The 27,550-nt window shown below is 36.2% G+C and overlaps 1 protein-coding gene and 1 long non-coding RNA gene across 2 annotated transcripts in view; one reads left to right on the forward strand and one right to left on the reverse strand.

Moving 5' to 3' along the window:
- The window catches only part of LOC127530169 (uncharacterized), a 251,310-nt gene that overhangs the window by 156,028 nt on the left and 67,732 nt on the right, over positions 1 to 27,550 (reverse strand). The window lies entirely within an intron of this gene.
- The window catches only part of ace (angiotensin I converting enzyme (peptidyl-dipeptidase A) 1), a 64,135-nt gene that overhangs the window by 23,733 nt on the left and 12,852 nt on the right, over positions 1 to 27,550 (forward strand). Inside the window, exons 5-23 of the mRNA XM_028820012.2 lie at positions 576 to 767; positions 4,788 to 4,885; positions 5,026 to 5,195; positions 5,534 to 5,757; positions 9,653 to 9,797; positions 10,602 to 10,700; positions 11,161 to 11,283; positions 12,600 to 12,805; positions 13,084 to 13,220; positions 13,410 to 13,568; positions 14,037 to 14,124; positions 18,691 to 18,834; positions 19,124 to 19,315; positions 19,806 to 19,903; positions 20,812 to 20,984; positions 23,637 to 23,860; positions 25,474 to 25,618; positions 25,729 to 25,827; positions 26,899 to 27,021. Coding sequence (XP_028675845.1) covers positions 576 to 767; positions 4,788 to 4,885; positions 5,026 to 5,195; positions 5,534 to 5,757; positions 9,653 to 9,797; positions 10,602 to 10,700; positions 11,161 to 11,283; positions 12,600 to 12,805; positions 13,084 to 13,220; positions 13,410 to 13,568; positions 14,037 to 14,124; positions 18,691 to 18,834; positions 19,124 to 19,315; positions 19,806 to 19,903; positions 20,812 to 20,984; positions 23,637 to 23,860; positions 25,474 to 25,618; positions 25,729 to 25,827; positions 26,899 to 27,021 — 2,839 coding nt within the window. The remainder of the gene's footprint in view (positions 1 to 575; positions 768 to 4,787; positions 4,886 to 5,025; positions 5,196 to 5,533; positions 5,758 to 9,652; positions 9,798 to 10,601; positions 10,701 to 11,160; positions 11,284 to 12,599; positions 12,806 to 13,083; positions 13,221 to 13,409; positions 13,569 to 14,036; positions 14,125 to 18,690; positions 18,835 to 19,123; positions 19,316 to 19,805; positions 19,904 to 20,811; positions 20,985 to 23,636; positions 23,861 to 25,473; positions 25,619 to 25,728; positions 25,828 to 26,898; positions 27,022 to 27,550) is intronic.

Here is a 27,550-nt window from a genome sequence, read left to right on the forward strand (position 1 = left end):
TAATTAAAAAGCAGTGGAACACTGCTTTCATAATATCTTGATGATATCCTAATCTCAACTGATCACAGGTGCACACACTATCATATTTAAAATAAGGATATTCACAGACTGCTGTCACTGTCCTGCTCCACAGACAGATTGAGGAGATCGTTCCTCCCCCAAACTATGCGACTCTTTAATTCCACCAGGGGGGGTAAACGTTAATATTTAACATTATACATAGTTATTGTCTGTTTTTTTCACCTGTATTATTATCATTCTTTAATTTAATATTATTTATTGTATCAGTATGCTGCTGCTGAAGAATGTGAATTTCCCATTGGGATTAATAAAGTATCTATCTATCTATCTATCTATCTAAGAAAAAGCAAAAAACCTCAACAGTTTAAATTTCCAACATCATTCCTACAATAACCAACTGGGATTACTTTTATTTTGGCTTCAGTTAAACCTTACTAGAAAATACAAAGACTATTTGAATTGTAAATATAATTGCATACATAAACTTCAGCTTTAGACGACAGTCCATACCACTAAACCAATAAAACTGAATTTTTCTTTGGTTTGAACTACAGATTTTGCAGACACTGGGGCATACTGGCGGTCCTGGTATAACTCTCCTACTTTTGAGGATGATTTGGAAAATATCTACAAGCAGTTGGAGCCATTGTATTTAAATCTGCATGCCTATGTCAGACGCAAGCTTTATGAGCGCTACGGAGAAAAGTACATCAATCTAAAGGGTCCTATTCCTGCCCACTTGCTTGGTAAGTATGCCATACTACATTATATCAACCAGTTCCAAAGCAAAAACATTTTGATTTTGTTTGCCTTTGTCAAGAAAGAAACTGTAGCACTTCTGAATCTGTCTCTGATGGCTTAAAGTGAACATTAAAATGTGCTAAAGAGTTGATAGATGTTTTCTGTTCAGTGTCCAGGAACTGTGACACTGCCTCCCAAAAGGACTCTCCCCAGTAAAGATCTGCATGACATTGATTCCATCCCCCATATATTACATGGAAAGTGTTTTACCTCCAGCTACACAAGGACTGAACTTTAGCGTTGAAGGGCTTTTTCCACTTCAGTTTTGTGTACTTGACTGAACTCAGCGTACAGCAATGAAAAAATGTACTTTGAAAGACTGTGTGAAAATGCTTCAATAAATTTTAACAACGTATTATAAGAGGGGGGCGGCACGGTGGCGCAGTGGGTAGCGCTGCTGCCTCGCAGTTGGGAGATCTGGGGACCTGGGTTCGCTTCCCGGGTCCTCCCTGCGTGGAGTTTGCATGTTCTCCCCGTGTCTGCGTGGGTTTCCTCTGGGTGCTCCGGTTTCCTCCCACAGTCCAAAGACATGCAGGTTAGGTGGATTGGCGATTCTAAATTGGCCCTAGTGTGTGCTTGGTGTGTGGGTGTGTTTGTGTGTGTCCTGCGGTGGGTTGGCACCCTGCCCAGGATTGGTTCCTGCCTTGTGCCCTGTGTTGGCTGGGATTGGCTCCAGCAGACCCCCGTGACCCTGTGTTCGGATTCAGCGGGTTGAAAAATGGATGGATGGATGGATGGATTATGAGGGAGTCACTTACTTTAAAATATAAGCCTTCTGGGTACTCAACACGATCCATCCCAGGATGCTAATCTCATCTTCTCAGTTTACATGTGTGTTTTGGCTAGTACTCTTTAGCATGTCATTTGTGGAGGCCCAGCCAATTAAACTTCTCATTAATTCACTTATACATACATACATACATACATACATACATACATACATACATACATACATACATACATACATACATACATACATACATACATACATACATACATACATACATACATACATACATACATACATACATACATACATACATACATACATACATACATACATACATACATACATTCTCAAATCAACTTAATCCATTTCAGGGTTATGAAGGGCTGAAAACACTCTCAGCAGCACTGGGCACAAGGCTGGAAACAATCCTGAATTGGGTATCTATTTATTGCAAGGCCCACAAATTAACATACAGTACATACACTGTCAATTTACAGTTTCCAGTAAACCCTAAGCTGTATGTCTTTGGGAATGTGAAATTAAAAAAACATCCAGAATTTGCACATTCCACACAGAGAATACTGAATTCACATCTAAGACATTTGATCTGTGAGCCAGCAGTGCCAAACACTGCAAAAGCTGTATCACCCCAATGAAATAGTTTTTCTTTAAATTCATATTGCTAAAATTAGTCAAGTTCAAATGTGAGACCTTAGGAATTAGCATAAAGATATTAGGAAACTATACTCAAATAGGTTGATTAGAAGAAACCAGTAAATAAGATGTAGTAAGTGCCAAAGACCATACTAAAGATATTGTACAGAAACGAGAAACAGCAAAAGCCCAAAATAATAAGTAATCATATAGAAAACTAATGGAAGAAAAGATAGGAAGTAACAGTTAATTTCCGGTTAATAAGCCGTTGTCTGACATTAAGGGTAACTGGTGTATGTAAAAGCTTCTACTGATACTACAAAAACCCTTAAGGAAATGAAAACTGGCCAAAAGGTAAATGACCTACAAGTCAACAATAAATTAAACTGGTTAGAGGAATGAATACAAATGTAGCAGATGCAAAGTCATGCTAAAAGTTCAAATAATGTAAGAACACTCAAGGCATGTAAAAACTTCAAATTCCAAAAATCACTTAAAGAAGAGCCAACTCAAACAGAGCCCTTAAGGCATCTGATAAACTATGGATAAACACATATCAAATTTAAATAGTACTTGGGCTAGAAAAACACTTAAAATATAATTAGAAGACTATTGCAATAATCTTTTAAAAACTACTTGCTTTAATTAAATGAATAGTTTTAAAGAACAAATGTGCAATAGCTTGTTCATACAAGTTGTAAATAACACCAGTCTTCTTGAAGTTTGGCTAATACTAATATTTTAGGATGGCATATGAGCAGGGTTGCAGAGGACTGTCTACGATAAGGAATATGGGTGATGGGGTGGGCAGTGAGATAAAGACAGGCCACATTTAAAACTTTATGCATGGTCATTAATATTGTTAACAAATATGTTCAAAAACGCAAACCTGACAATAAAATACATAACTTCGAAACTAGTTGCCACCAGAGAATGACTAATGGACTGAAAACATTTTTCTTACTGACTCAAATATAAAAAACAAAAACTAATTTAACTGGAGTTAAATGTAGGCACAAGGAAATTAAAAGGTAACTGAAAATCAATCCTACAGGTTAAGATTATAATAATATAAATTAACAGACATTTTAGTTGTGCTTCTACAAAAGACAGAAACGTGTCACACTTAAGAAGGAGATAAGACACATTTTAGTGAGGATATTTTTGCTGAAATAGGAAGCTACAAGCATATAGAACTGACACTTTAATAAGAGTGTCAATGAAGATAATGTTAATATATGGTTTTATATGTGGGTAATTAATGCCTCAATTTCAGTAACATCTCCACTTCAATCTGTTTTTTTTAATATTGTTATAAACTAGAAAAAAAAACAAACAGGAACAACAGTTAGTAGATTAAGAAATAGTCATATATTATTAAAAAGATAGAATTAAGATAATAGAGGTTACTCGTCATAATTTAGTAAGCTTTAAATTAATTAGGACATTTCATTTTTTTAAGGAAAATTTTAAGTTGATGCAAGTCTGAAGCAATTAAACTAGAACAAATTTCAACATATAAAATGATGGTTGAGGAACAATAGTGTTGACATACATCATATAATGTAGGTCAGGTTTAATTCTAAATTTTGAAACAATATAAAATATAAAGGAAATCCAAACAGGATGAGCAGGGAGTTTTAAAAAAAAAAATCTGGAACAAAAGCAGACAATACCCAAACAACAAATTATTCTATGGGTAGTTTAGAGGAAGAAATTATTAAATTCAAGAGAAACACATATAAAAGTAAAGCTTACTGGTGAACAATCAGCAATGGTTTAGAAAAAGAAGATTGTGTTTAAGTAGTATGTTAGAATTTTAACAAGCTTTAAGTATATAACACTATGAATTAAGGGAAAAGAGCTTTTTAAAATATTTTTAACATACATAATTGGTTAAACCTGCACTAAACACTAAACTAAAAGAATTAGTATATACTGTATACACCCTGGCATCAGCAAAATCATTACTAGTGATGCTGAACAGAATTCAGACTTCTACAAAAATGCAGCACATGAAAGTTAATGTAAATAAGCACAATGTTTTACACATAAGACAAAAATATTGGTTTTACAAAGTTGGATGACTAAAACTTATTTCAGAAAAATGGGACTTAATTTTGGACATCTTCAAGATTGAGTTAAAGCAAAAAAGAAATTAATAGGTGACTTAACAAAAGTGTTAAAAATGATTAACTGAGTTAGCTGGACCTGATATTTATTTCTTTTAAATCAGCACTCCAACAAGTATATAGTAGCAAAGAAAGAAGCTCATAAATGTTGAATGGGTGAATTGCACAAAAACACTGGAAAATGCTTCTTCGTAGATACAGTACATAGAACAATGCCAAGTGTGCATGACAGCGAACTTCAAAGTAGTTGGGGCTCAAATGTTGATGATATATTGCAAAAATATAAGGTAAACCTTCATAAACTAACTACCTTGGATTGAATGAGATGTTCTTCTGTAACATTTCCTACATTTGTATTTTGTACATCTAGTTATAAACAAAGAAGACAAAAAATACCTTTTCTAAATTCCCTCAATCACTGATGGCCTTCTGAAAATGTCTTTTCCTAGGCAATATGTGGGCACAACAGTGGAACAACATTTATGGTATGATGATCCCTTATCCAAACAAACCAAACCTTGATGTGACAGAAAATATGGTAAAACAAGTAAGTGAGACGACTAAGAAGCTAAAGTGGCATAATTTAAAATCCGTGTTACTTTCAGGACACAAAAAATAAATAAATTTGATCACCATTGCACTATAGGAAATCTCTTATATGGGCTTAACATTCCTGTTTCTTCCTAGAAATGGAACGCAACTAAGATGTTCTTAGTTTCAGAAGAATTCTTCACATCTCTGAATTTAACAAAAATGCCACAAACATTTTGGGAGAAATCTATGCTGGAAAAGCCTGTAGACCGAGAAGTAGTTTGCCACGCCTCTGCCTGGGACTTTTATAATCGGAAAGACTTCAGGTGTGTACACCCTGGGGTACCATGTATGAAGCTAAACAGCAAAGGACATCAAAAATAAAGCAAATATGCAAATGACTCTGTGAAGCATCACCAGCTTAACAATGAACTTAAAATCTAGTGCATTTCACATGAGATATTCAAAACACATTTAAAAACATATACTATATATTTGTATACTGCAATAGATGAAGAAACTATTGAGTTGAGAAGTTATAAATAAAATTGCTTTTTAACTGTTATGTGAAATAATAAAAGATACATCTGTTATATTTTATATATTAAAGAATTAAAAGTAAAAATTAACTGTCAAATAATCCTAAACTTAAATAAATCTGCAGGATAAAGCAGTGTACCACAGTGACGATGGAGCAGCTGTTTACAGTGCACCATGAAATGGGCCATGTGGAATATTACCTGCAATATAAGGATCAGCCTGTAAGTTTCCGTGAAGGCGCCAACCCTGGATTCCATGAGGCAGTTGGAGATGTCATGTCCCTGTCTGTTTCCACTCCAAAACACCTACAAGAAATTGGTTTGCTTGAACAAGTGACAGAAGACCAAGGTAACATATGGCAGAAATGTATCTAAAAATGAATAAGCAAGTATCAAAAAAAAAATAATATGTCATTCAAGAAACAGCACAAAAAAACTTTACTTCTAGCTTGGTAAACATATTTTCTGGGAATAATAATACATATCAGATTCTTCCTAAAATATATTTTAACAGTTGATTAGGATTTGTGTGGACGTAAATGGGACTCAACTGATTGATCTTCTTAGTAAACACTCCATTCTGACCAGTTTAAAACACTTCACTGAGATAAAGGTCAATATCTTAAAATCTTAAATATCCAATAAAATTACATAAATAGTAACATTTCAAACTTAGTTATGTAACAAACCTCTAATCTCAGTCCTGACTGACACAATTAGTTGCAATGAAAATATGGTCTCAAAGACAACGAAGAACGTAAAGTACACATATAGAAGGTACAGTGGGAAACAGTAACAAGAAAAGTGGAACAGGAAGTATTAGATACACGATAGATCCAGTGTACATATAAGGTCCACATGAAGGGTCCCTATATCAATGTTATAATAAGATACAGTAGTCAGGTACTGTATGATGTGAAGAGCCAGAACAGCACAGCCACAGTACTGCCTCTTATTATACTGTGCTCAAATACATTAGTGGTTAAAACTGCTCCAGGTGAACACATTGTGAACAGGATGAGTTCTAATAGTCTTCGTTGCCTCTTTTTCCCATCATTATCTATTTTGACACTACCTTCAATCAGTACACCACTGTTGCTGATCTTCCCAATGAGTTTATTTAGGCTTCTAACATTCACGGAACTGGCGTTACTCCTCCAGGAGAGAACAATGTAGAACAATACACTACTCTAGTTACTGGACAGGTACAACAACCCCAAAAACAACATTATTTATATAACACATTTTCATGCATGAAAGTATCTCAAAGTGCTTAATAATAATAATAGCTAAACAGAGATGCAAAAGAAATTAAAAACTAAGGGAAATTTACCTATAATGGTGGAGAATTATAATGTTCAGCCTAATTGCTAACTATGGTCAGACAGCCAAGGAGGACACAGTAAAATGAAAGCTCTAGTTGGCTAGATATAGGGTTCCAAGACGAAAAGACCATCCACTGCCACAGGCATTCTACAGTCCATGAATATGTTACCATTTCAGAAAAGACAATTTCCCCTCAAGGATTAACAAAGTATATCAAATCAAAAAATACATATACCCCAGTTATCTGTTGTATACTTTAAAAGATCTGAACCTCATCAAAAAGAAGAGAATGCTTAGGTCATGTTTCCACAGCAAGCCCTTGCGGTTTACTCAGTCCAGTCCACTGTAGATGGACTCCCAGGTATTTATAACTCCACATTAGAACAAATTAGAAAAAAAAAATCAGCCATCACACACACATCAAATTCTACACTGTGTCAGTCATAATTAAATATGTAAAACTGCTTTCAAATTATTATTGCTTGCCTTCATTATGTTACTAATTGTTGAATCAATGATCCTGGCTCCTTATCTCCTACTTCAAACAACACTTGAATAACCTGTGAATATGTCCACTACTTCATTTGTGAACCTTTGGTGTATATGCAACACGTTCCTACATTACAAGTCTCACCTTTCCCAAAAGGTAGTTATTGGCACATGAAATTCTGTAAACTACACAAAGATTCGAACTTCACAGTTAACTTTCAAATCTCTCAAGATTACCATGACTAGAAAGTTCAACAAACAAAACCTCTAAGAATATGACCTTGTCACCAGCCTGTTACCATCCATGTAACTTGTTTGTCACGTTAATCAATAAAAAGCTTATCCACACATACAAGGCGGGTATACTAGCTGTGGAATGGGCAAGCAGTAAGCCATAAAAAAAAAAAAAAAAAAAAAAAAAACACCAAGGAAAGGTGAAGTTTATCATGCATGAATGGCAAACTACCTGTAATTTGATCAAGGGAAGTAAAACTAAGAAAAAGAAAACCAAAAGTATTGTATTATTCAAAGGAATATGCTTCTTAATTAACTATTTATATTTAAGAAGACTGGGCTAAAAGTACAAGTTGATCTTTTGTACCATGCTGTTTTGATTCAGCACAGCAAACCAGTTACACATATCAAACTACTTAATGGAAATTTTAGTGTACAAAATAAGACAAACAAGTTAGGATGTAATGGATTTTTTCAGGATAACCTTTGCTTATTGATGTTTCACAAACTTCTGGTCAGATTCAATGACTATTCGTTCTTTAATCAGTCAAATTTAACTTTTACCTTGAGTATTCAAATAACAGATTCTATCAAATGACTCTTAAACACACTGCTAAAAGCAAGCACAATTTTGGCTGGATTTTGAACTTGCTCTACTTGTGTATTTGTCAGGATGACTGACAATACATCCTAAATACACAACGTACTCAGTATTCACACAGAATTGCAACAAAGAGTTGTCTAAAGATCCTTCTTATCATAACATTTTTGCTGGGGTATATGTTATGCTTGACAGCATAATTGTGATTTGATTGGTCTTCCTGATCAATTATCCGCCAATCTAAATCGGCTGATTTTCACTAAAAAAAGACTCGATCAGTGATCAGTCAAAAGGCCAATGTTTTTCTAAGCTTTATGGGAATTTAGTTGCAGTACTCCTTTACGCATGGTATTACTGTAGATGAGCCAGTTTGCATCTCCCCCCCCCCCCCCCCTTTTTTGCAGGAAACACCCTGCAGTGTAAACAAAGACCAGTGAGTGGAAGCTTGTTTTATCAATGAGCAAGAGGCGATTGGAATATTGGCCTTTACGTTAAAGAAAGTGGAGTAATAAACTGAAAAAAGTAATCGGAAAAGTTGTCCTGTGAAACTAGACCAACTACAAGAGAAACTACTTTAAGGAATTTAGACCTTTTTATTTTTATCCTTTAAATTAAAATGGACACTACTTGAGTTTGGATAGCAAGCTTGTTTAAAACAAAGCAGCTTACACTTTTAATTGAAAAAAGAAAAGAAAGAAGAATTTGAAATTGCTGCTTAAAAAACAATTTTTTTTGAAAGATTTGTACTTTCATTATTTGTTGCTGTCATATAGCATAGGTTTTGTTAAGGAGTACTACATAATTAAAATTGTAATCCATATTTTATAATTACACCTCAAGAATTACGAATGTCTAGTGGATAAACAGGTGTGTTTTTTTTCATTCAGTGTAACAGAGTAAATGTATATTTTAATGACAAAGAGCTGTAGTGCAATTAATCATTTAAAATGATTAAAACCCATAACGGTATGTATATTTACATTTAAGCAGTGTTTAATTGCCAATGTCAAATAATTGTCTGAGGATATACATACAATTTTTTTTTATTGTTACAGGAATGGTAAAAACTACGTTTTTTTTTTTACTTAGGCCTTGCTTCAGATATATACATTACAGAAAAATAAACAATAAGATAGCTTGTAATTATGAGAAGCATTTTATTTTCTTTTATGCCACATGTATTCTGGAGAAGTATTTTTGTTAATACTTTATTAGTAAAAGTATGTATTTTAAGGAAATTTTATTTATTTTAGTATTTTATGGTCACTGAACTATAAGCCTACAGAATTTCATCTTGTTAATAAAAAATGAACAGTTAATGTGTGGTCTGTAGTTTAATTATCAAAATAAACTAATATATAACATAAGGCTCCTATTTATCTGGTTATGCAGGAGATTGGTGTAAAAAAATTTTTAAAGGGAAAATATATATCAGAATTGGCTGATTAAGTAACATGAAATCTGTGATTGGTATCGGCTTTAAAAAAAAAAAAAAAAAAAAAACCTGATCATTCCTAGATGATATCTTTTACCTCTAGCTTTTTACCAATACCTTAATGCAATCAGATCTCTTATTTGCTGGACTTTCCCTTAGAAATTGACATTAACTACCTTTTGAAGATGGCTCTGGAGAAAATAGCTTTCCTGCCATTTGGATACTTAATTGATCAGTGGCGGTGGGGAGTTTTCAGTGGACGCATACCTGAAAATCGCTACAATTCTGAATGGTGGTACCTACGGTAAGAAGATTTTGTTTTTGTAATTGGAGGTCATGCAAGGTAAATAATATGCTCCAGGTCCCAGCCTTGTAGTTTAAACCCAATTTCATAGCCACTAATACACACTGCTGGCTTAGATAATACACTTGTAAACAAGGTGCTAGAGATTTCCTTACAAACATCTCATCTCTATTTGTTGTAAAGCAATCAGAAGGAACCAACCTTTTGAGAGGAAAGGGAGAAAATAAAATACATCAACAAGTGATATCCAAAGACCTGTAGAAAATGAAAAGCCATAACGTGTTTTAGATCATTACATCCTGGGGATGTATTGATTAAAAAAAGAAAAAATAAGGAAATCACATACCCCTGACAACCCTACTATCGTCTACTAATGGTTTTTCTCCAAAAGCAACAATTAATTTGGCTTGAATAGCATTAACCATTAGAAATAAAAACATCTGATAATCATTAATAAAGGAGCATGACTTTATATTTTATGCAGTAGAAATAGCTAAAGCTTCATTAGAATATAATGCTAAGGATTGACAGGGGCATCAAGATTTTGTAAGAAAGTTGTATCAGGATATATTGTAATTAGTAATGAGACACTCTTTAAATAGGTTACTAACAACAGTGTTGTATCTGTCCCAAGATGCTGACAAGCAGAAAGAAGGTATCTAATTATCTACCTTAATGGATAAATGACACAAAATTCCATGCATTTCTGCTCAAACAGAGTCATAATTACACGACCCAAGAAAGAGGCTTTACTTTTGTTATTTTGTAGTCCACTGATGTCTAATATGTTCACTGCTTTAACAGAACCAAGTATCAAGGTATCTGCCCTCCTGTACCACGAACTGAAGAGAACTTTGATCCTGGTGCAAAATATCATATTCCTGGAAATACTCCTTATATCAGGTAAATTAAGAACATGAGTTCATCATTAATTTGTCCACACACTTTATCTTCACTTGACATATATACTCTGCTTATTCTGGTGAGGGTTGCAGAAACAACATGAAAGCTGGAGAAACTAGGTCACCTTGTCTTTAGCAACATTTTCTAGATTAACATTGGCAACTCACAGAGACTTTCAGCTCAATCAAAAGATATAAAGGCTTCTGTGTCTGCTTTGGGTCTTCTCCCAGGTCTTCCTGGTGCATTGCTTGTGGGAACAAAACAGGAAGTGTTCCAAGTATGTGCTCTAACCATCTCACCTGGTACATCTCGATTCAAAGAGGCAGTGGTTCTGATCTGAGGCTATTCCATATTCTTGTGCTGAGGAACCTCATTTAAGTCATTTTGTTTTAGATGAATGTAGTTAGAACACAGGATTCTTACTTTTAATTAAATGCTACTGTTCTCATTTTTTATACAGATATTTTGTGAGCTTCATTCTTCAGTTCCAGTTTCACAAAGCTTTGTGTAACGCAGCTAATCACACAGGACCACTCCACAAATGTGATATCTACAGGTCAACAGAAGCAGGACACCTGCTATCGTAAGTAGAGGGCCGATTGATCAAATACTGTCCAGAATCAGCCAATCATGGCAAATATTCAGTCAAATCAGCTTTTAACTAATTTTTTGTTATATTAAAAATACCTGTGTCAGGAAATACTGTGGAAATCAATGAAGAACACAACATTTTAAATTAAATGGAGCTAATTTGCTTATACAACACATCATACTACTTAAACAAGCATATTAGGTACAACACATTGATACTGTATCAGCAACACTGTTGCCACCGTTCCATTCTTAGATATCTGTGGTTTGAAATTAAAGTATGACCACAACTTTTAAAGCTAAAAAGGCACAGGTACTAATATGGATACTTCCTTAACTATAACTATAAACGCAGTTGCTACAAATATATACATGTATATATTCAAAATGCTCTCAATATGAGCAGCCTCTGTATCTTAGAACAATGTTGGCACAGCATTATAGAAAGTCTTATATAGTATATCTCCACTCTACTTTACATGCATGCCTAGCTCTTCTCTTTAATTTATTATTTAAATTTAACAATATCTACTCTCATCAAATGATACGTAGCTTTAAAATATAATGTGGCACATCTTAAAAAGGAGATTCAATTTAAACATAACTGTTTAAACCTTGAATGTTGACCCCTGTATTTTAACAGGAATCCTCTATAATATTACTTTCTGCTTTTTGACTGTAAAAAATGACAATTTCAGAATTTAGCTAAGTTTGTGGATGGGAGTTGTTGTATCTACCTATTCCTTTTACAATATGCCATAAACATGCAAAGTACAGCACAGTGTCACAGCCTAAAATATTACATTTTCCAATAAAATATATTCCACAGTCAAGGTATAATTAGTTATAGTCAATAAGAACTTGCTAAAGGGGCACACCCTATTGTTGATACGCAGATTCAAAGTATCTAAAATCAGAAAACTGAACTGACCAATTCCAGTCTAGATTGGTGCAACCCTAATAATAAGAGCACTAAAATCCATCACTTGGGTATAATCTGATAAATCACTGAAAAAAACAAATTTTACATCTTTACACTATTTTTTTCTTCAAGCCGCTTGCTCTGTATTTCTATTTAGTATTACTGCAGCTTCTGTTTGAGGATATTGAGGTAGAAAACAATGACAGTTTTCACCCCATGTATGTTACCCCAAAAAAAACTGACTCAAGGAGAAAATAAAAACATACATTTTTGAACATAAGATTATTGTATAGGGAGGAAAAAGTTCAACTCCAAATTTAAATAACATAATATCTCCATTCCCACCTGCACCTGTGCCTTCATATGAAATTCTTTTGTTTACTCAGGGCAGCTCTTAGTGCAGGATCTTCCAAACCGTGGCAAGAGATTCTTTACAATGTCACAAATACTGACAAAATGGATGCTGGACCATTACTGGAATATTTCAAGCCTGTAATTGACTGGCTAGAACAGCAAAATAAGAATGAAACTCTTGGATGGCCAGATTTTGATTGGCGCCCCCCCGTTCCTGAAGGTTACCCCAATGGTACTGGTGAGTAGTGTAGCAAAGTGTTTAAAATGCTTTTGTGGGTACTGCAAAAACCTGATTTTACTTTTAAAAAAAAAAAAAAAAAAAAAAAAAAAAAAAAAAAAAAAAGCTTTCTGCTTATTTACATTTATACTGTTTTAATAATTTAGAATACAACCATCTACTATCCTCAAATTTTAAGGTTGTAATATCTTTTTACAGTATTTATAATAATTATTATAAAAGAAGGAGACACTTTTGTTCTACTATGAATTCTGCTGATTTTTGATGTGCATTTGCAGACAAAAACACAGATGAAACTGATGCAGTCCAATTTATAGAAAAATTCGATACGATGGCAAAGGAGGTGTGGAATGCTTACACAGAAGCATCGTGGGCATATAATACTGATATTAATAGCAAAAACAAGGAGATCATGGTAACTATTTCTCAACAGAAATTAACAAAACTATTGCATTAAACTTAATTCATCAAAATATGTCTTTCTAATAAAGCAAGTTAACGGCTAAACATTTTAGAAAGTATTAAAATAATACAAAAATATATAACTGTAAAATGCATTTGTGTATTTCTAAGTGTACATAAAACATTTCTTTTTCATATTTAGTTAGAAAAGAATCTGGAAATGAACAATCAAACCCTTATATATGGCCTGGAAGCCCGCAAGTTTGACTATAGTGACTTCAAAGACGAAAATGTAAAACGCATTCTTAAGAAACTGAGTGACATTGAGCGAGCTGCGCTTCCTGAAAATGAACTGAAAGAGGTGAGGGTATTAGATATTCCAGTACAAGACAAACAAAGTTTTTCATCCTACACTGTTTTTTGTTCTTGTTCAAATTCAGTTTTCTTAGGTTCAAAATGGACACTTCAGTAAGTGCTGACTGATTATCCAGTAGACACCATTTTAAACCACAACAACAGATACAAAATATTTTTATTTATTAAAAAAATGCTTCTTTAAGAAAACAATTTTCCTTGTCAAATTATTATATATCATGATTGTGAAAAAACAAATGACTTGAAATACAGCATATTGAACATATCCTTTAAAAGCCTTATTTTCTAAATGTATTTGTAAATAATTGCCACAGCTAATTTCCTGACCTGACCACCTAAGGTATTAGATTTACCTCTTTTATTAAGGAATTGCAAAACCAGCAGAGATTCAAGATATCTCCTCAAAAGGGAATACAGAAAAATTACACACTGTCATCTTTGTTTGCTTTTTTAGTACAACACCATTCTCTCAGACATGGAGACCACATACAGTACTGCAAAGGGTTGTCTTAATCAAGATAAATGCCTTCCTTTAGATCCAGGTAAGCAGGTCTAACTCAAGTTTTAATAAATGGGATAATATACAGTCTAACATAATTTTCAATTTAAATTACTTAGATGTGTCAAACTCTAGCACTGTGCAGAAACACGCAGGCTTTCCTAAAGATGTATTCATAAATATTTTTAACCAAATCCATATTTAAATTGTGTTCCCATTTCCTAGATTTTACACTCTGCATGTACTGTATATTCACAACACCCCAACAGTCAATGTTTTGCACTTGCTGATACTGCATTTTCCCAAGAATCAAGTTAATAACATTTTATTTACAAAACTTTATTGTATATTTGCTACATGGCAATCATGTTATTCAAAACAGGAATTTACTCAGAATATCAGGTACTATCTATTAAAAAAAAACAAGCAGTACAAAAAGAAACAGCACACAAATTATCTGTGCTCCACTAGCATAACAATAAAAATATAACCATTTTGTCAAATCATTTTATATCCAAATTATGAGTGCATGTAATTTTTCTTTGATGAATTTGGTCCTTTGACTCAAAAAATTAAAGGAACACTTTGAAAACACATCAGATCCCAATGGGAAAAAAATCATGCTGGATAGCTCTACTGATATGGACTGGTATGGTAACGTGTTAGGAATGAAAGGATGCCACATCGTTTGATGGAAATGTAAATGATCAACCTAAAGAGGGCTGAATTCAAAGACACCCCGAAAATCAAAGTGAAAAAATTATGCAGCAGGCTAGTCCATTTTGCCGAAATTTCATTGCAATGTCAATGTCAACTTTATTTATATAGCACATTTAAAACAACATCGGAATGCTGTGGCCAAAGTGCTTTACAATAATAGAATTAAAGAAAAACATACAATTAACATGAATAACATAAATAGAAATAAAATACATGAACATAAATAAAATAAATAATAAATAGAAGTAATGTTACATAATCACAATGAGAAAACCATCAGTATTACTGAAGGTCACGGAATGCAAGTGAATAGAAATGAGTCTTTAATCGTTTTAAACAGTTCAATTGTAGACGACTCCTTTATGTGATGAGGTAAAGAGTTCCACAGGTGAGGAGCAGCAGCTGCAAAAGCCCTGTCCCCTTCAGTTTTACACTTGGTGTGAGGGACAACAAGAGACAACTGACCAGAAGATCTAAGCACTCTGGATGGCTGGTGTAAAACACATAATTCGGATAAATAGGCAGGAGCAAGCCCATGTAACAATTTAAAAACTAGCAACAAGATTTCAAAATCAATTCGAAAACTGACAGGCAGCCAGTGTAAAGAAGCTAATATTAGACAAACTGAGTCATACTTTCTTGCCCCAACCAGAAAGCGAGCGGCAGCATTCTGGACCAACTGTAACCTGTGTATCAGGGATTTGCTAATCCCAGAATACAGCGCGTTGCAGTAATCAAGGCAAGAAGAAATAAAAGCATGCGTAGCTTTCTCAAGATCCGTAGAAGATAAAAAAAGGCTTGATCTTACCTAATAGACGAAGCTGGAAAAAGCAACTCTTGACTACAGAATTAACTTGTTTCTCAAAAGAGAGGTTACTGTCAAAGATAACACCTAGATTGCGGACTTGAGGTTGAGGAAGACAGAGAAAGAGCTGAGAAGTCCAAGACCAATTTGGGCTTTAGCTGGTGGACCCACTATACGCACGTCCATTTTATTTTGATTTAGATCAAGAAAATTATTAGCCATCCAGGATCTTAGTTCAGAAAGACAGTTGTGCAGTTGATTTATTGCAGAGTTGCAGACGGGAATATAAACCTGAGTATCATTAGCATAGCAGTGAAAGAAATGTTAAAATTTTCTAAAAAGCAGCAACTCAAAATCGTAATCAGTAGTTTGTATGGGCCCCACGTTCTTGTATGCATGCCTGACAACGTCAAGGGGGGGCATGCTCCTAATGAGACGACAGATGGTGTCCTGGGGGATCTCCTCCCAGATCTGGACCAGGGCATCACTAAGCTCCTGGACAGTCTGAGGTGCAACCTGGTGGCATCAGATGGACCGAAACATGATGTTCCAGAGGTGTTCTATTGGATTTAGGTGAGGCGAGAGTGGGAGCCAGTTAATGGTATCAATTCCTTCATCCTCCAGGAACTGCCTACATTCTCTTGGCACATGAGGCCGGGCATTATCGTGCACCAGAAGGAACCCAGAACCCACTGCACCAGTACAGGGTCTGACAATGGGTCGAAGGATTTCATCTCGATACCTAATGGCAGTCAAGGTGCTGTTGTCTAGCCTGTAAGGTCTGTGCGTCCCTCCATGGATATGCCTCCCCAAACCATCAGTGACCCATCACCAAACCGGTCATGCTGAACGATGTTACAAACAGCATAACGCTCTACGCGGCTTCTCCAGACCCTTTCACGTCTGTCACGTGCTCAGGGTGAACCTGCTCTTATCTGTGAAAAGCACAGGGCGCTAGTGGTGGACCTGCCAATTCTGGTATTTCTATGGCAAATGCCAATCGAGCTCCACGGTGCTGGGCAGTGAGCACAGGGCCCACTAGAGGACATCGAGCCCTCAGCCCACCGTCATGAAGTATGTTTCTGATTGTTTGGTCAGAGACATTCACACCAGTGGCCTGCTGGATGTCATTTTGTAGGCCTCTGGCAGTGCTCATGCTGTTCCTCCTTGCCCAAAGGAACAGATGCCGGTCCTGCTGATGGGTTAAGGACCTTCTACAGCCCTGTCCAGCACTCCTAGAGTAACTGCCTGTCTCCTAGTATCTCCTCCATGCCCTTGAGACTGTGCTGGAAGACATAGCAAACCATCTGGCAATGGCACGTGGTATTGATGTGCCATCCTGGAGAAGTTGAACTACCTGTGCAAACTCTGTAAGGTCCAGGTATCGTCTCATGTTACTAGTAGTGATACTGACCGCAGCCAAATGCAAAACTAGTGAAAAAACAGATGAGGAGGGAAAAATGTCAGTGGCCTCCACCTGTCAAACCATTCCTATTTTGGGGGTCGTCTCATTGTTGCCCCTCTAGTGCACCTGTTATTAATTTCATTAACACCAAAGCAGCTGAAACTGATTAACAACCCCCTCTGCTACTTAACTGACCAGATCAATAGTCCAGAAGCTTCACTGACATGATGCTATACTCTGATTAAAAAGTGTTCCTTTCATTTTTTCTGTATATTATACAGTCTGAGTCCCGACCTGACCTGAATTGTGTGGGTGGTTACCTACCAGGTAACGCTAGTGGTTGGTCTGCCATTCAGCAAACATCCACCTTGGTGCCCTCTTCAGTTGTGAGAAGCAGATCATGGAATGTTGCATAGTTTACTGTCAAATAATGCAAAGAGTATGCCACACTTCGTCTCCGACGCTGACGTCTGAGGTTCAATCCCCGAGAGGGGAGCAGTAGAGTGTGTACGCCTGATGAGCCCAAATGAGGGCAAAACACGTGTTGCATACTCTTTGCATTATTTGCCAGTAAACTATGCAACATATAAAAACACATACATATACACACACACACATATATATATATATATATATATATATATATATATATATATATATATATATATATATATATATAATGTAGATGCCACATGAGCTGGACGGGCATCCCGGACGGGAGACTCCTAATAGGCAGACAAGCATCCTGGCTTGGGAGGAAAGAAGGCGCAGACCCGGAAGGACAAATTGGAAAGGATGGACGGACAGCCCATTGAAAAGAAAAGATGTCTCTGGGGGTTTGTTATTCCCCCCAGCAAGTTAGATGGCAGCAGCACCGGATATCAATACCTAGTGGAAAGCCAGCAAGGCATGCAGGAAAATGTAGTCTGGCAGAAGAGCCCTGCTGCAGTCACTGGGTGCCGCAAGAGGGCGCTGCATGGAGACAAGCTCCTTGCTCTAATGGACTTCCGTATAACCTGGAAGTGCTTCCATTGGGCAGGGGCCCTGGCACTCAAAGTACTCCCGGGTCCTTAATAAAAGGGACTGCACTCCCTTGGCAAGGACAATCAGAGCTGGGAGGAAGACAGGCAACCCTCGACTGGAGGAGGGCAGTGCGGAGCCGAGAGAAATTGCAGTGGTACACTGAATTGTGAAGAGAGAAAACCTGTGTTTTTGTGCTTTTGCAACTTTGGAGAGGATTTAGGTGAATAATTCAACCTTTATTTGAACCTGGGACTGTGCTTGTGTAGAGGTTTGGGCTCGCGGACACCCCGGTTTCCATCACAATATACTGCACATGGATGGATGTATGGATGGCAGTATTCCCTCTTTTACTGTACTGTTAATTGCTTTGTAAACCACTTTAAGATATCACTACACTACCAAAGGCCTTGCAATATATAAAATAAAAAAAAAAATCAACATAAAGATGTTTCCATATTTATATGGCTATTTTATGCTTTATTAGGGACCTTACTAATTTTTCACAGAAAAAGGAAAAAAAATAAAAAATAAAAAAACAGGTATTTCATATTCATTTAAAACTCTAACTAACCATATTAACTACAGATGGAAAAACATTAACATAGTTAGAAACTCAAGATACGCCTAAATAAGTGACACTAACCTTGTTCCTACAGACTTAACAGAACTCCTTGCCAAATCCAGAAACTACAATGAACTTCTGTTAGCCTGGAAAGGGTGGCGTGATGCCTCTGGAAAGAATATCCGTCAGAACTACAAAAAATATGTGACGCTCAGCAACAAGGCTGCAAGACTGAACAGTAAGTGGTTGTGAAGGAAGTAGTACAATAAAAGAACACTAGAACCAGGTCACATTTAAAGGCAATTCAGCCTTGTCAATCATCACTACGAATGGCACATGTATAAACCCATTGTACCTGCCTACCTGATGTAAATACCCTTGTATGTTGAACAGTCAATTATATAGGAAGATCAGATGAACCTGATCAGGCAAGTACTAACTGCATATAGCATTTGGGCTTTTGTGCCGAAGAAAAACTGTGAATAAAAGTGCACAATCTTAAACCAGTTCTACGTTTTAATCTGCAGATCATGCTGACAATGGTGCCTTCTGGCGTTCCCTATATGAAACACCTACTTTTGAACAGGATCTAGAAAAACTGTACACCGAACTACAGCCCCTCTATCGTCAACTGCATGCCTACACCCGCAGGGCTCTGTATAAGATATATGGTTCACAGTATATTAATCTGAAGGGTCCTATTCCTGCTCATCTTCTGGGTAAGCTAAACAGTATTTTTAAAACTAAACAATTTTATTAATTCTTTTTCTAAAGTTCTCAAGATATAAAGCCATACAAATCAACATGCTAGTGATAACTACAAAGTGATACTCTTTTTATACAGTAATGAAATTAATCTTTTATTATACTAATATACCTAACACAACTGTCAAAGAAGCAGCCTTATGAATGGCCTGAACTTATATTATGTTCTTTCCTCTTGTTAATTTTTTTCTAAATAATTACAATTGTTCTATTTTTAATTACAATAAACACTACCACATTAAATTGTATATTGTTACCCTTTTATGTAAAATTAACGGTTAATTTTTACATTAATTATACTGTTCAGAATATATCATAACGCAAGTTTATATACTCTCAGAATTTCTAGGAGGTGAAAAGAAAATTCCTCCTAATTATTTAAACATGGAAAACTGACAGGGAGTGGGAAGTTACTTTACACTGCTACCTGTCTTCTAATTTCAGGTAATATGTGGGCTCAGTCTTGGTCCAATATTTACAACCTGATGATTCCTTACCCTGATGCCACACAAGTAGACGCTACACCAGCTATGGTGGAGAAGGTACAGCTAATCCAAAGACTATTATAACTTAAATAAAATGTCTCAACTCAGTAACCATCAAACTGCTTATACATTTTCTGAGCCTTAAGGTTTTTATAAGAAATCATTATATGTTTAACTCCTTCACCATAGAAATAAGGCATAGGTCACAACGCCTACAAAACACTACAGTACGATGTCTTGCAGTATGAAAAGCATGCAGTACCTTTTAACTTTACAAATGTCTGTTCAGCTTCAGTCACAGGTTTGCATTAAGAACTGCTGCAATACTAACCAATGGTTAGATAAGGTCCTTGAGGGACATAGTGGCTTCAGATTTTTGTTCCAACTTAACTTAAATTAATGTGAGGCTAATTATTGCTATTGAAGCACTTAATGATCCAACAACATTTTTATGCTTCATTTTAGTTTTTTTGTTTATGATTACCCACCTTTAATTCATTATTTTAGTCTGAATTAGTTGCATTCATAATTTCTAACTGTACCTTATTAGCAATAAGATGCAAATGGCAAAGGAACCAGCAGCGTGTATTAACTGTGCACTATCTGATTTAACAAATATATGGAATGAAACTGAGAAGAGACAAGTGATGGACTGAGAGTAATCCATTCACTTTGGGCTACAAATCATTTGGATGATATCCTTGGAAGGGAAAAAAAAATCTACTATATATCAATGACCTGATATGACAAAAGGAATACTAACAAGCCATAAAATCAAATAAGATCCGTTATTGGCAAGGACTGGTTTCAAATTAAACAATCAGGTTGGAACAAAAACTTGCAGCAACTACAGCCCTCCAGGCACAACTTCTCAAACCCCTGCTATAGAATATTACACAAGTAATAGAAACTGAGCACACACACACACGATGTGTATTCTAATTACCACCTTATTTATAATTTAGAAATGGGATGCTTTAAGAATGTTTCAAGAATCTGAGAATTTTTTCACCTCTCTGGGTCTGCTACCAATGCCACAAGAATTCTGGGACAAATCCATGATAACGAAGCCTACAGATGGACGTGAGGTGGTGTGCCATGCTTCTGCATGGGATTTCTACAATGGAAAAGACTTCAGGTGAGCCACTTCAAAGTTGAGACTATGTATTCTACTCATTAATTTAGAATACATCTAACAGATAACTTGCAGAAGATCAATCCATGAATTTATGAAAGCCTGAGAAAACTTTGGTATAAACAGAGTATTTACCTTTAGTGAAATATGTAGTAGTGAACTCATACAACAAACTGCTTAGAATTTTCCCAAATTTTCAAAGAAAAAGCCAGAAAAAGAAAACTTTATGTTCTAAATAGCCATCTAGAAACTGGTGGTTACAGAGCAGTGAAATCCAGAGAAAGGATGGGGAGGAAAACTGTCTCACGTATTCACTTAAATGATCTATCAAATCGGCAAAAAAAGAAAATTAGTACTATCAGATAATAATGGTTATCACCCCAAATTAACAGTTCTTTAAAAATTCACATCTTAGGAGAATTAATGTTTACAAATACAAGAGGTAATCAATAAAAATGATGAAATTAATGTAAAAGGAATTAGTTTCTAACTAATGTGTTTAAAGTCTCACAAAAATGACATCTTTAAAATGTTTTGTATCACTTAAAATTTATTCTATAAAGGAGTGATGATTAGAGAGTGCAGCACAGAGGAAAGAGGTTAAGGTAGAGAAGATGCTACCCTAATGTATCATGTACTGTTTGATATATTACAAAGTCATGGAGCCCATCCCAGCAACATTAAGGTCAAGGCTGGAACCAGCTCTAGACGATTCATAAATCCATCACGGGGCACACTCACCCACACAGCCATAATCAATCACAGAGATAAACAAATTCCATTGGAGAAACAGCAGATAGATACTGTACATTGAGTGTTCTGCTGCACACACTCAATTTTTCCCATAATTTTCAATGAAGTAAATAATAATACATTTTATTTTATAGTCCCTTTCCCATGCTCAAGGCACTTGCATAAATAATGGACCACCAAGTAATATTTTTGGCTATGGTCCATCAACTTGCTGTGATTGATCATGGTGAAAGACATTATCTGTATGTCAATAACGATGTCTTCTGTTGATGTTTTCTTTCCATTATCTGCAATCTTGTGCAAGTAGAAAGGACTGCTAAGGTTGTCTCCCTTGTGGCTGACCACCACCTACACTCCTATACTGAGGTGTCAACAACAGTACAATTGGGAGAACTATCCAATAGCAAATTATCAGAAAAGGGCATGTTGTGGTATGGGGGACCTCTACCTTTAATAGCCAGTTCCTTCTGCGGCTTGCCAGGAAAATTTTTAATTAGGAGATTTTACATCAAGGTTATCCTGTCCATCAGCATACAACCTTTCATGTTTCTGGTGAACTTCTAATTAGAAAATGATTAACAGATGACAGAAAATACAGATGCCATCTCCAAAAAACATCTAGAACTGCCTTAATTTGCTGGTCATGTTACTGGACCTGTGTCCAACACAACATCCTAAAATAACAACTACAGTTATCTACACACAATCTCAATTAACCACTGGCAGACCAATACAGCAGTTCCTGGGTGGTTTTTGCTACAAGAAACATGCACCTGTAAGACTTCATGTCTCAAAAAATAGCCTCCGGTTATGCTAATAATGACGGTTTCGCAGACCCCATATTTAATCTCATTTTTGGACAGCTTTTATTTTCTCCCCCTCAAACTAAGACACCAATGACAAATGGCATCTGCAGGAGATGCCAGCTGATTTAGCACCTTGTGCTCAGGGTTATTAAACATGAGGAAGAGATGGCTAACCTGCAATATACTAAAGAACTGACAGATATTGCCTAGGTTTACATTAGGGAGATAGTGTGTACTCCTAAACTGGCATTGGAGGAGACTCCATATCAGAGAGGTAGAAACAAGTGGATCATGGTCAGACATTTGTTCAAGGAAAGAGATACACGCTGTCCAGATACTTTGAGGTTTCCAACCAATTTTAAGGATTCTGTGCAGCTGGGAGGCGATTCCAAGAACTCTTAGTTGATAGGTAGGTCACCTCGAAACCAGTTGCCAGAAAGAGAGAAGCAGTGATAGTGGGGGACTCTGTCCTTAAGTAGATTAAGACACAGGTTTGCTCAAAGGACAGAGTGTCTGTACTGTGCATTATCTCCTATGTGCACCGATAGAAGACCTCCGTGTAAGAGTGGATAGGCTTTTGCCCAGAGCAGGGATGAATCCAGTTATCATTGTCCATGCTGAAACAAATGACATATGTAATGGTTAGGCTATCAGTTCTGCAATCCAAATTAAAGAGTTAGGTGCCAAGTCAAGGCACTGAACTGTCAGGGTGGTCTTAGGTTTACTTGTACCACATGCCAGTCCAGGTGTAACTGATGAGATTACAAGGCTTAACACTTAGCTCAAATCTTGATGTAGGGTAGACTGGCATAGGTTTATGGACATTGGGACTCCTAGAACAGGTGGGACTTGTCATGACGGGTTACATTTTGAACATAAATGACACCAATGTATTGGTGACATGTTACGTAATATTAGTCAAGAATGTTTCTAAGATGAATTTAGGACAGTCACAATATCTATATAAATGTATGCTCAGTAGCAACATTCAGTTTTTGCAGGCTGTTTATTTTTAACCTATGTCTTGTGTATAGGTGGTTTGTCTGTATTATAATTAGAACTGCAAGCATATTTTACACATTATGTATGTTTTTAGAATCAAGCAGTGCACTGTAGTGACAATGGATGACCTGATTACAGTTCATCATGAGATGGGTCATGTTCAATACTTCCTCCAATACAAAGATCAGCCCATTCCATTCCGGGATGGAGCCAACCCTGGTTTCCATGAAGCCATTGGAGATGTTTTAGCACTATCTGTCTCCACACCTAAACACCTGCAAAGCATAGGACTGCTGGACAAAGTGGAAAATAACCATGGTAAGGAACTTAATTTGCAGCATAATCTGTTCTGTCAGGCATAAAAATAGTTTGCTTGATTGACTGATTTCACATATAGGGAGGTTCATATATAGGTTTACAGGATAATTATTGTTGCATGTACCGAATTCAGTGATATTTTCACATGCAAATACTAACCACAATACATACCAATCACATAACAAGAACACATAAGAATTCTTAAACATATCCTTAATAAAAGCATGCAATACACATAATACATACTACAACACAGTACATTACAGAATAAAAATGCAACATAAACTGTGTAAAATAATGAGTAAATAAGAATTTCTCAGCAGTGAATTTATATGAGCTCAGGTGTTGCTGTCAGGTTGAGGTGTGAAATGGAGTCCCAGCTCCTAGGCAACAGCTGTAAAATCAAGCTGCCAACATTATTTTAAAAAGGGGCAATAGACACGGCACTACAAACTGTTGAGCACCATCTACATCTTGGACAATAAGCCCTAGTCATAATATGCAAAAATGGACAAAAAAAAAAAAACAAACTAGGATGGCAGCAACTTGAATCTTGCACCCTAAATAAGGATCATTTTTGTTTTGTGTGATAGATTTGATTATTTTAAGATTATATCTACATTACATATTTGGGATCTGTGAGGAGGGAATGGAATGATGATAAAGCAGCAGCCTCATTTCTCACACACATCTCATTTTTCTAGTTGTATTATAGTGTATATTCTACAAGTAAAACATGCCACTTTAAAAATAATTGTGTCAATCTAAAATTAAATAATTAATGTCAGGCAATACCAAGAAAAACTGGTTTTGAAACACAATTTTAATTACTTGTATAACTGAATCATATGTGACAGTATAAATACACCTAATACATCTCAATATCTTCTTAGAGAGAAAAGTATTTCTCAGTCAATCAAAATGTATGTTATATAGATAGATAGATAGATAGATAGATAGATAGATAGATAGATAGATAGATAGATAGATAGATACTTTATTAATCCCAATATAGCACATACAAAGCTTACATAATTGTAATACAATACTACACACAGGAATACCATTTTGAGAGTATGGTATTAGAAGAAGAGAAAATAAGTGCAGTATAAAAAATTATATACAGTGACTGCAAGATATTAGAACATTAGAACAAGTGAGACGAGAACAGGCCATTCAGCCCAACAAAGCTTGCCAGTCCTATCTACTTATTTCTTCCAAATTTATATTTATATTATATTATTATAAAGAATTATATTTATAAATATAATTATATTTATATATTTTCAGCTGAACATCTAATGTGTTTGGATGAAGAGCTAGTTACAAACTATAGTGCAATGAACATTTGTAGCCAGTTGGTCCTCGGTAAACTACAGTAAATCCCTGCAAATAATATACTTTATTGGTATGTGAAAATGCCTGCTGCGCTGCCAAAACATTTTTAAAATTAGAAAAATTACCTTGATGTCCGAAGACAGATGGGGATTTTTGGTACTGATACTGCAGTAAATATTTTAAATATAAAAAGAACTGACAAAGGGACAGAGTACATTTTTGCTACCTTGGAAAATAAGATATGCAGTCCTAATTATTTTTGTTGCAAATTTCAGATAGCACAATTAACTATCTTCTGAGTATTGCTCTGGACAAGATTGCTTTCTTACCTTTTGGATATCTCATGGACCAGTGGAGGTGGAAAGTATTTGATGGCCGCATTTCAGAAAATGATTATAACAAAGAGTGGTGGAATCTCAGGTAAACATCCACACACCCAAGAGAGTTTCTACCTGGTGTTCATTAACGTTATCACTCTTAAACACCTAACAAACATCCTAAATTAGTTTATTTTTCTACCTTATTTTCAGATTAAAATATCAAGGGCTGTGCCCACCAGTGGCACGCACAGAGGAAGATTTTGACCCAGGTGCAAAATTTCACATACCCGCGAATGTTCCATACATTCGGTAAGATTAAACTCAATTGAATTAACTTTTGCATCGTCTCTGCATACAGATATACTTCGTAAACTCCAAAACCACAAAAAGATAAGGAAAAGAAAAAAATAAAATTGAAATAAATTAAACTAAATAAACATTTTTCTTGAGCTTCTGTAGAGTTTTAATTTCTTTTTCGGGACAAATAATATTATCTATAAATCTATCCATCTATCTATTCTTCCACAAGAATGTTTATATCTGCATTTTAATACTTCCCTTTTCAGAATCTGAAATTCATCCATCCATCCATCCTCTTCCACTTATCCGAGGTCAGGTCGCGGGGGCAGCAGCTTGAGCAGAGATGCCCAGACTTCTCTCTCCCCGGCCACTTCTTCTAGCTCTTCCGGGAGAATCCCAAGGCGTTCCAGGCCAGCCGAGAGACATAGTCCCTCCAGCGTGTCCTGGGTCTTCCGGGCACGTCTAACCGGGAGGAGGCCCCGGGGAACACCTCACCAGGGAGGCGTCCAGGAGGCATCCTGATCAGATGCCCGAGCCACCTCATTTGACTCCTCTCAATGCGGAGGAGCATCCTCCTCCTTTAACCGCCACCTTATCGTGGTGGAGGGGTTTGCGTGTCCCAATGATCCTAGGAGCTCTGTTGTCCGGGGCTTTATGCCCCTGGTAGGGCCACCCAAGGCAAACTGGTCCTAGGTGAGGGATTAGACAAAGAGCGGTTCAAACCTTCTATGATGAATGAAAACTTTGGACGGCGTTTTCCCTTGCCCGGACGCGGGTCACCGGGGCCCCCCCTCTGGAGCCAGGCCTGGAGGTGGGACTCAATGGCGAGCGCATGGTGGCCGAGCCTGCACCCATGGGGCTCGGCCGGGCATAGCCCGAAGAGGTAACGTGGGGCCCCCTTCCCATGGGCTCACCACCTATGAGAGGGGCCAAGGAGGTCGGGTGCAGTGCGAGTTGGGTGGTGGCTGAAGGCGGGGACCTTGGCGGTCCGATCCTCGGCTACAGAAGCTGGCTCTTGGGACGTGGAATCTGAAATTCAATTTTTTAAGTATCTAACTGTTGTTACTTCATCTCTTACAGATATTTTGTCAGCTTTGTTATCCAGTTCCAGTTCCATGAAGCTCTCTGTAACGCAGCAAATCAGACAGGGCCCCTTCATGAATGTGACATCTACCACTCCAAAGAAGCAGGCAAACTACTTGGGTGAGGCTTGTGTATCTTTAACAAAACATGCCAGCTACAAATATAGACTTTAAAACCAGGTTATTTTTATAGTCTTTATAAATAAAGACTTTACACCTTTCTACAGCTTATACAGGCTGGTAAAATAAAGGATAATAAAGCTACTGCTAGGGACCTGATAGCAGAAAAAGAAAAAATTGAAACAAAGTGCATGCCCTATAAATGAGAAAGACCATTTTTATTCTCAATGCAAAAATATGCTTATTCAAATTAATTGGTTTGACAGTGACTTAAATTATACAAAAAAAATCTAACTGGGACAATGCAGTCTAAGAATACCTCAATCATGATATAGAATAAATCAAGTTAGCACACAAAAATGTTAAAAGAAAAAAAAAAATAGGGTTAGAGTTAATAAAATAACATACACAGATAACAATTAGTGTCAAAGAACAAGCTCAGAGATGATATACAGTACTGACCAAATGTCTTACACCGCCTCATGAAAATTATTTTTCAAACCGAGTATCTTGGCAGTCAGTGTTTACTT

Source organism: Erpetoichthys calabaricus, chromosome 14 (genome assembly GCF_900747795.2).
Source record: "Erpetoichthys calabaricus chromosome 14, fErpCal1.3, whole genome shotgun sequence".
Taxonomy (NCBI): domain Eukaryota; kingdom Metazoa; phylum Chordata; class Cladistia; order Polypteriformes; family Polypteridae; genus Erpetoichthys; species Erpetoichthys calabaricus.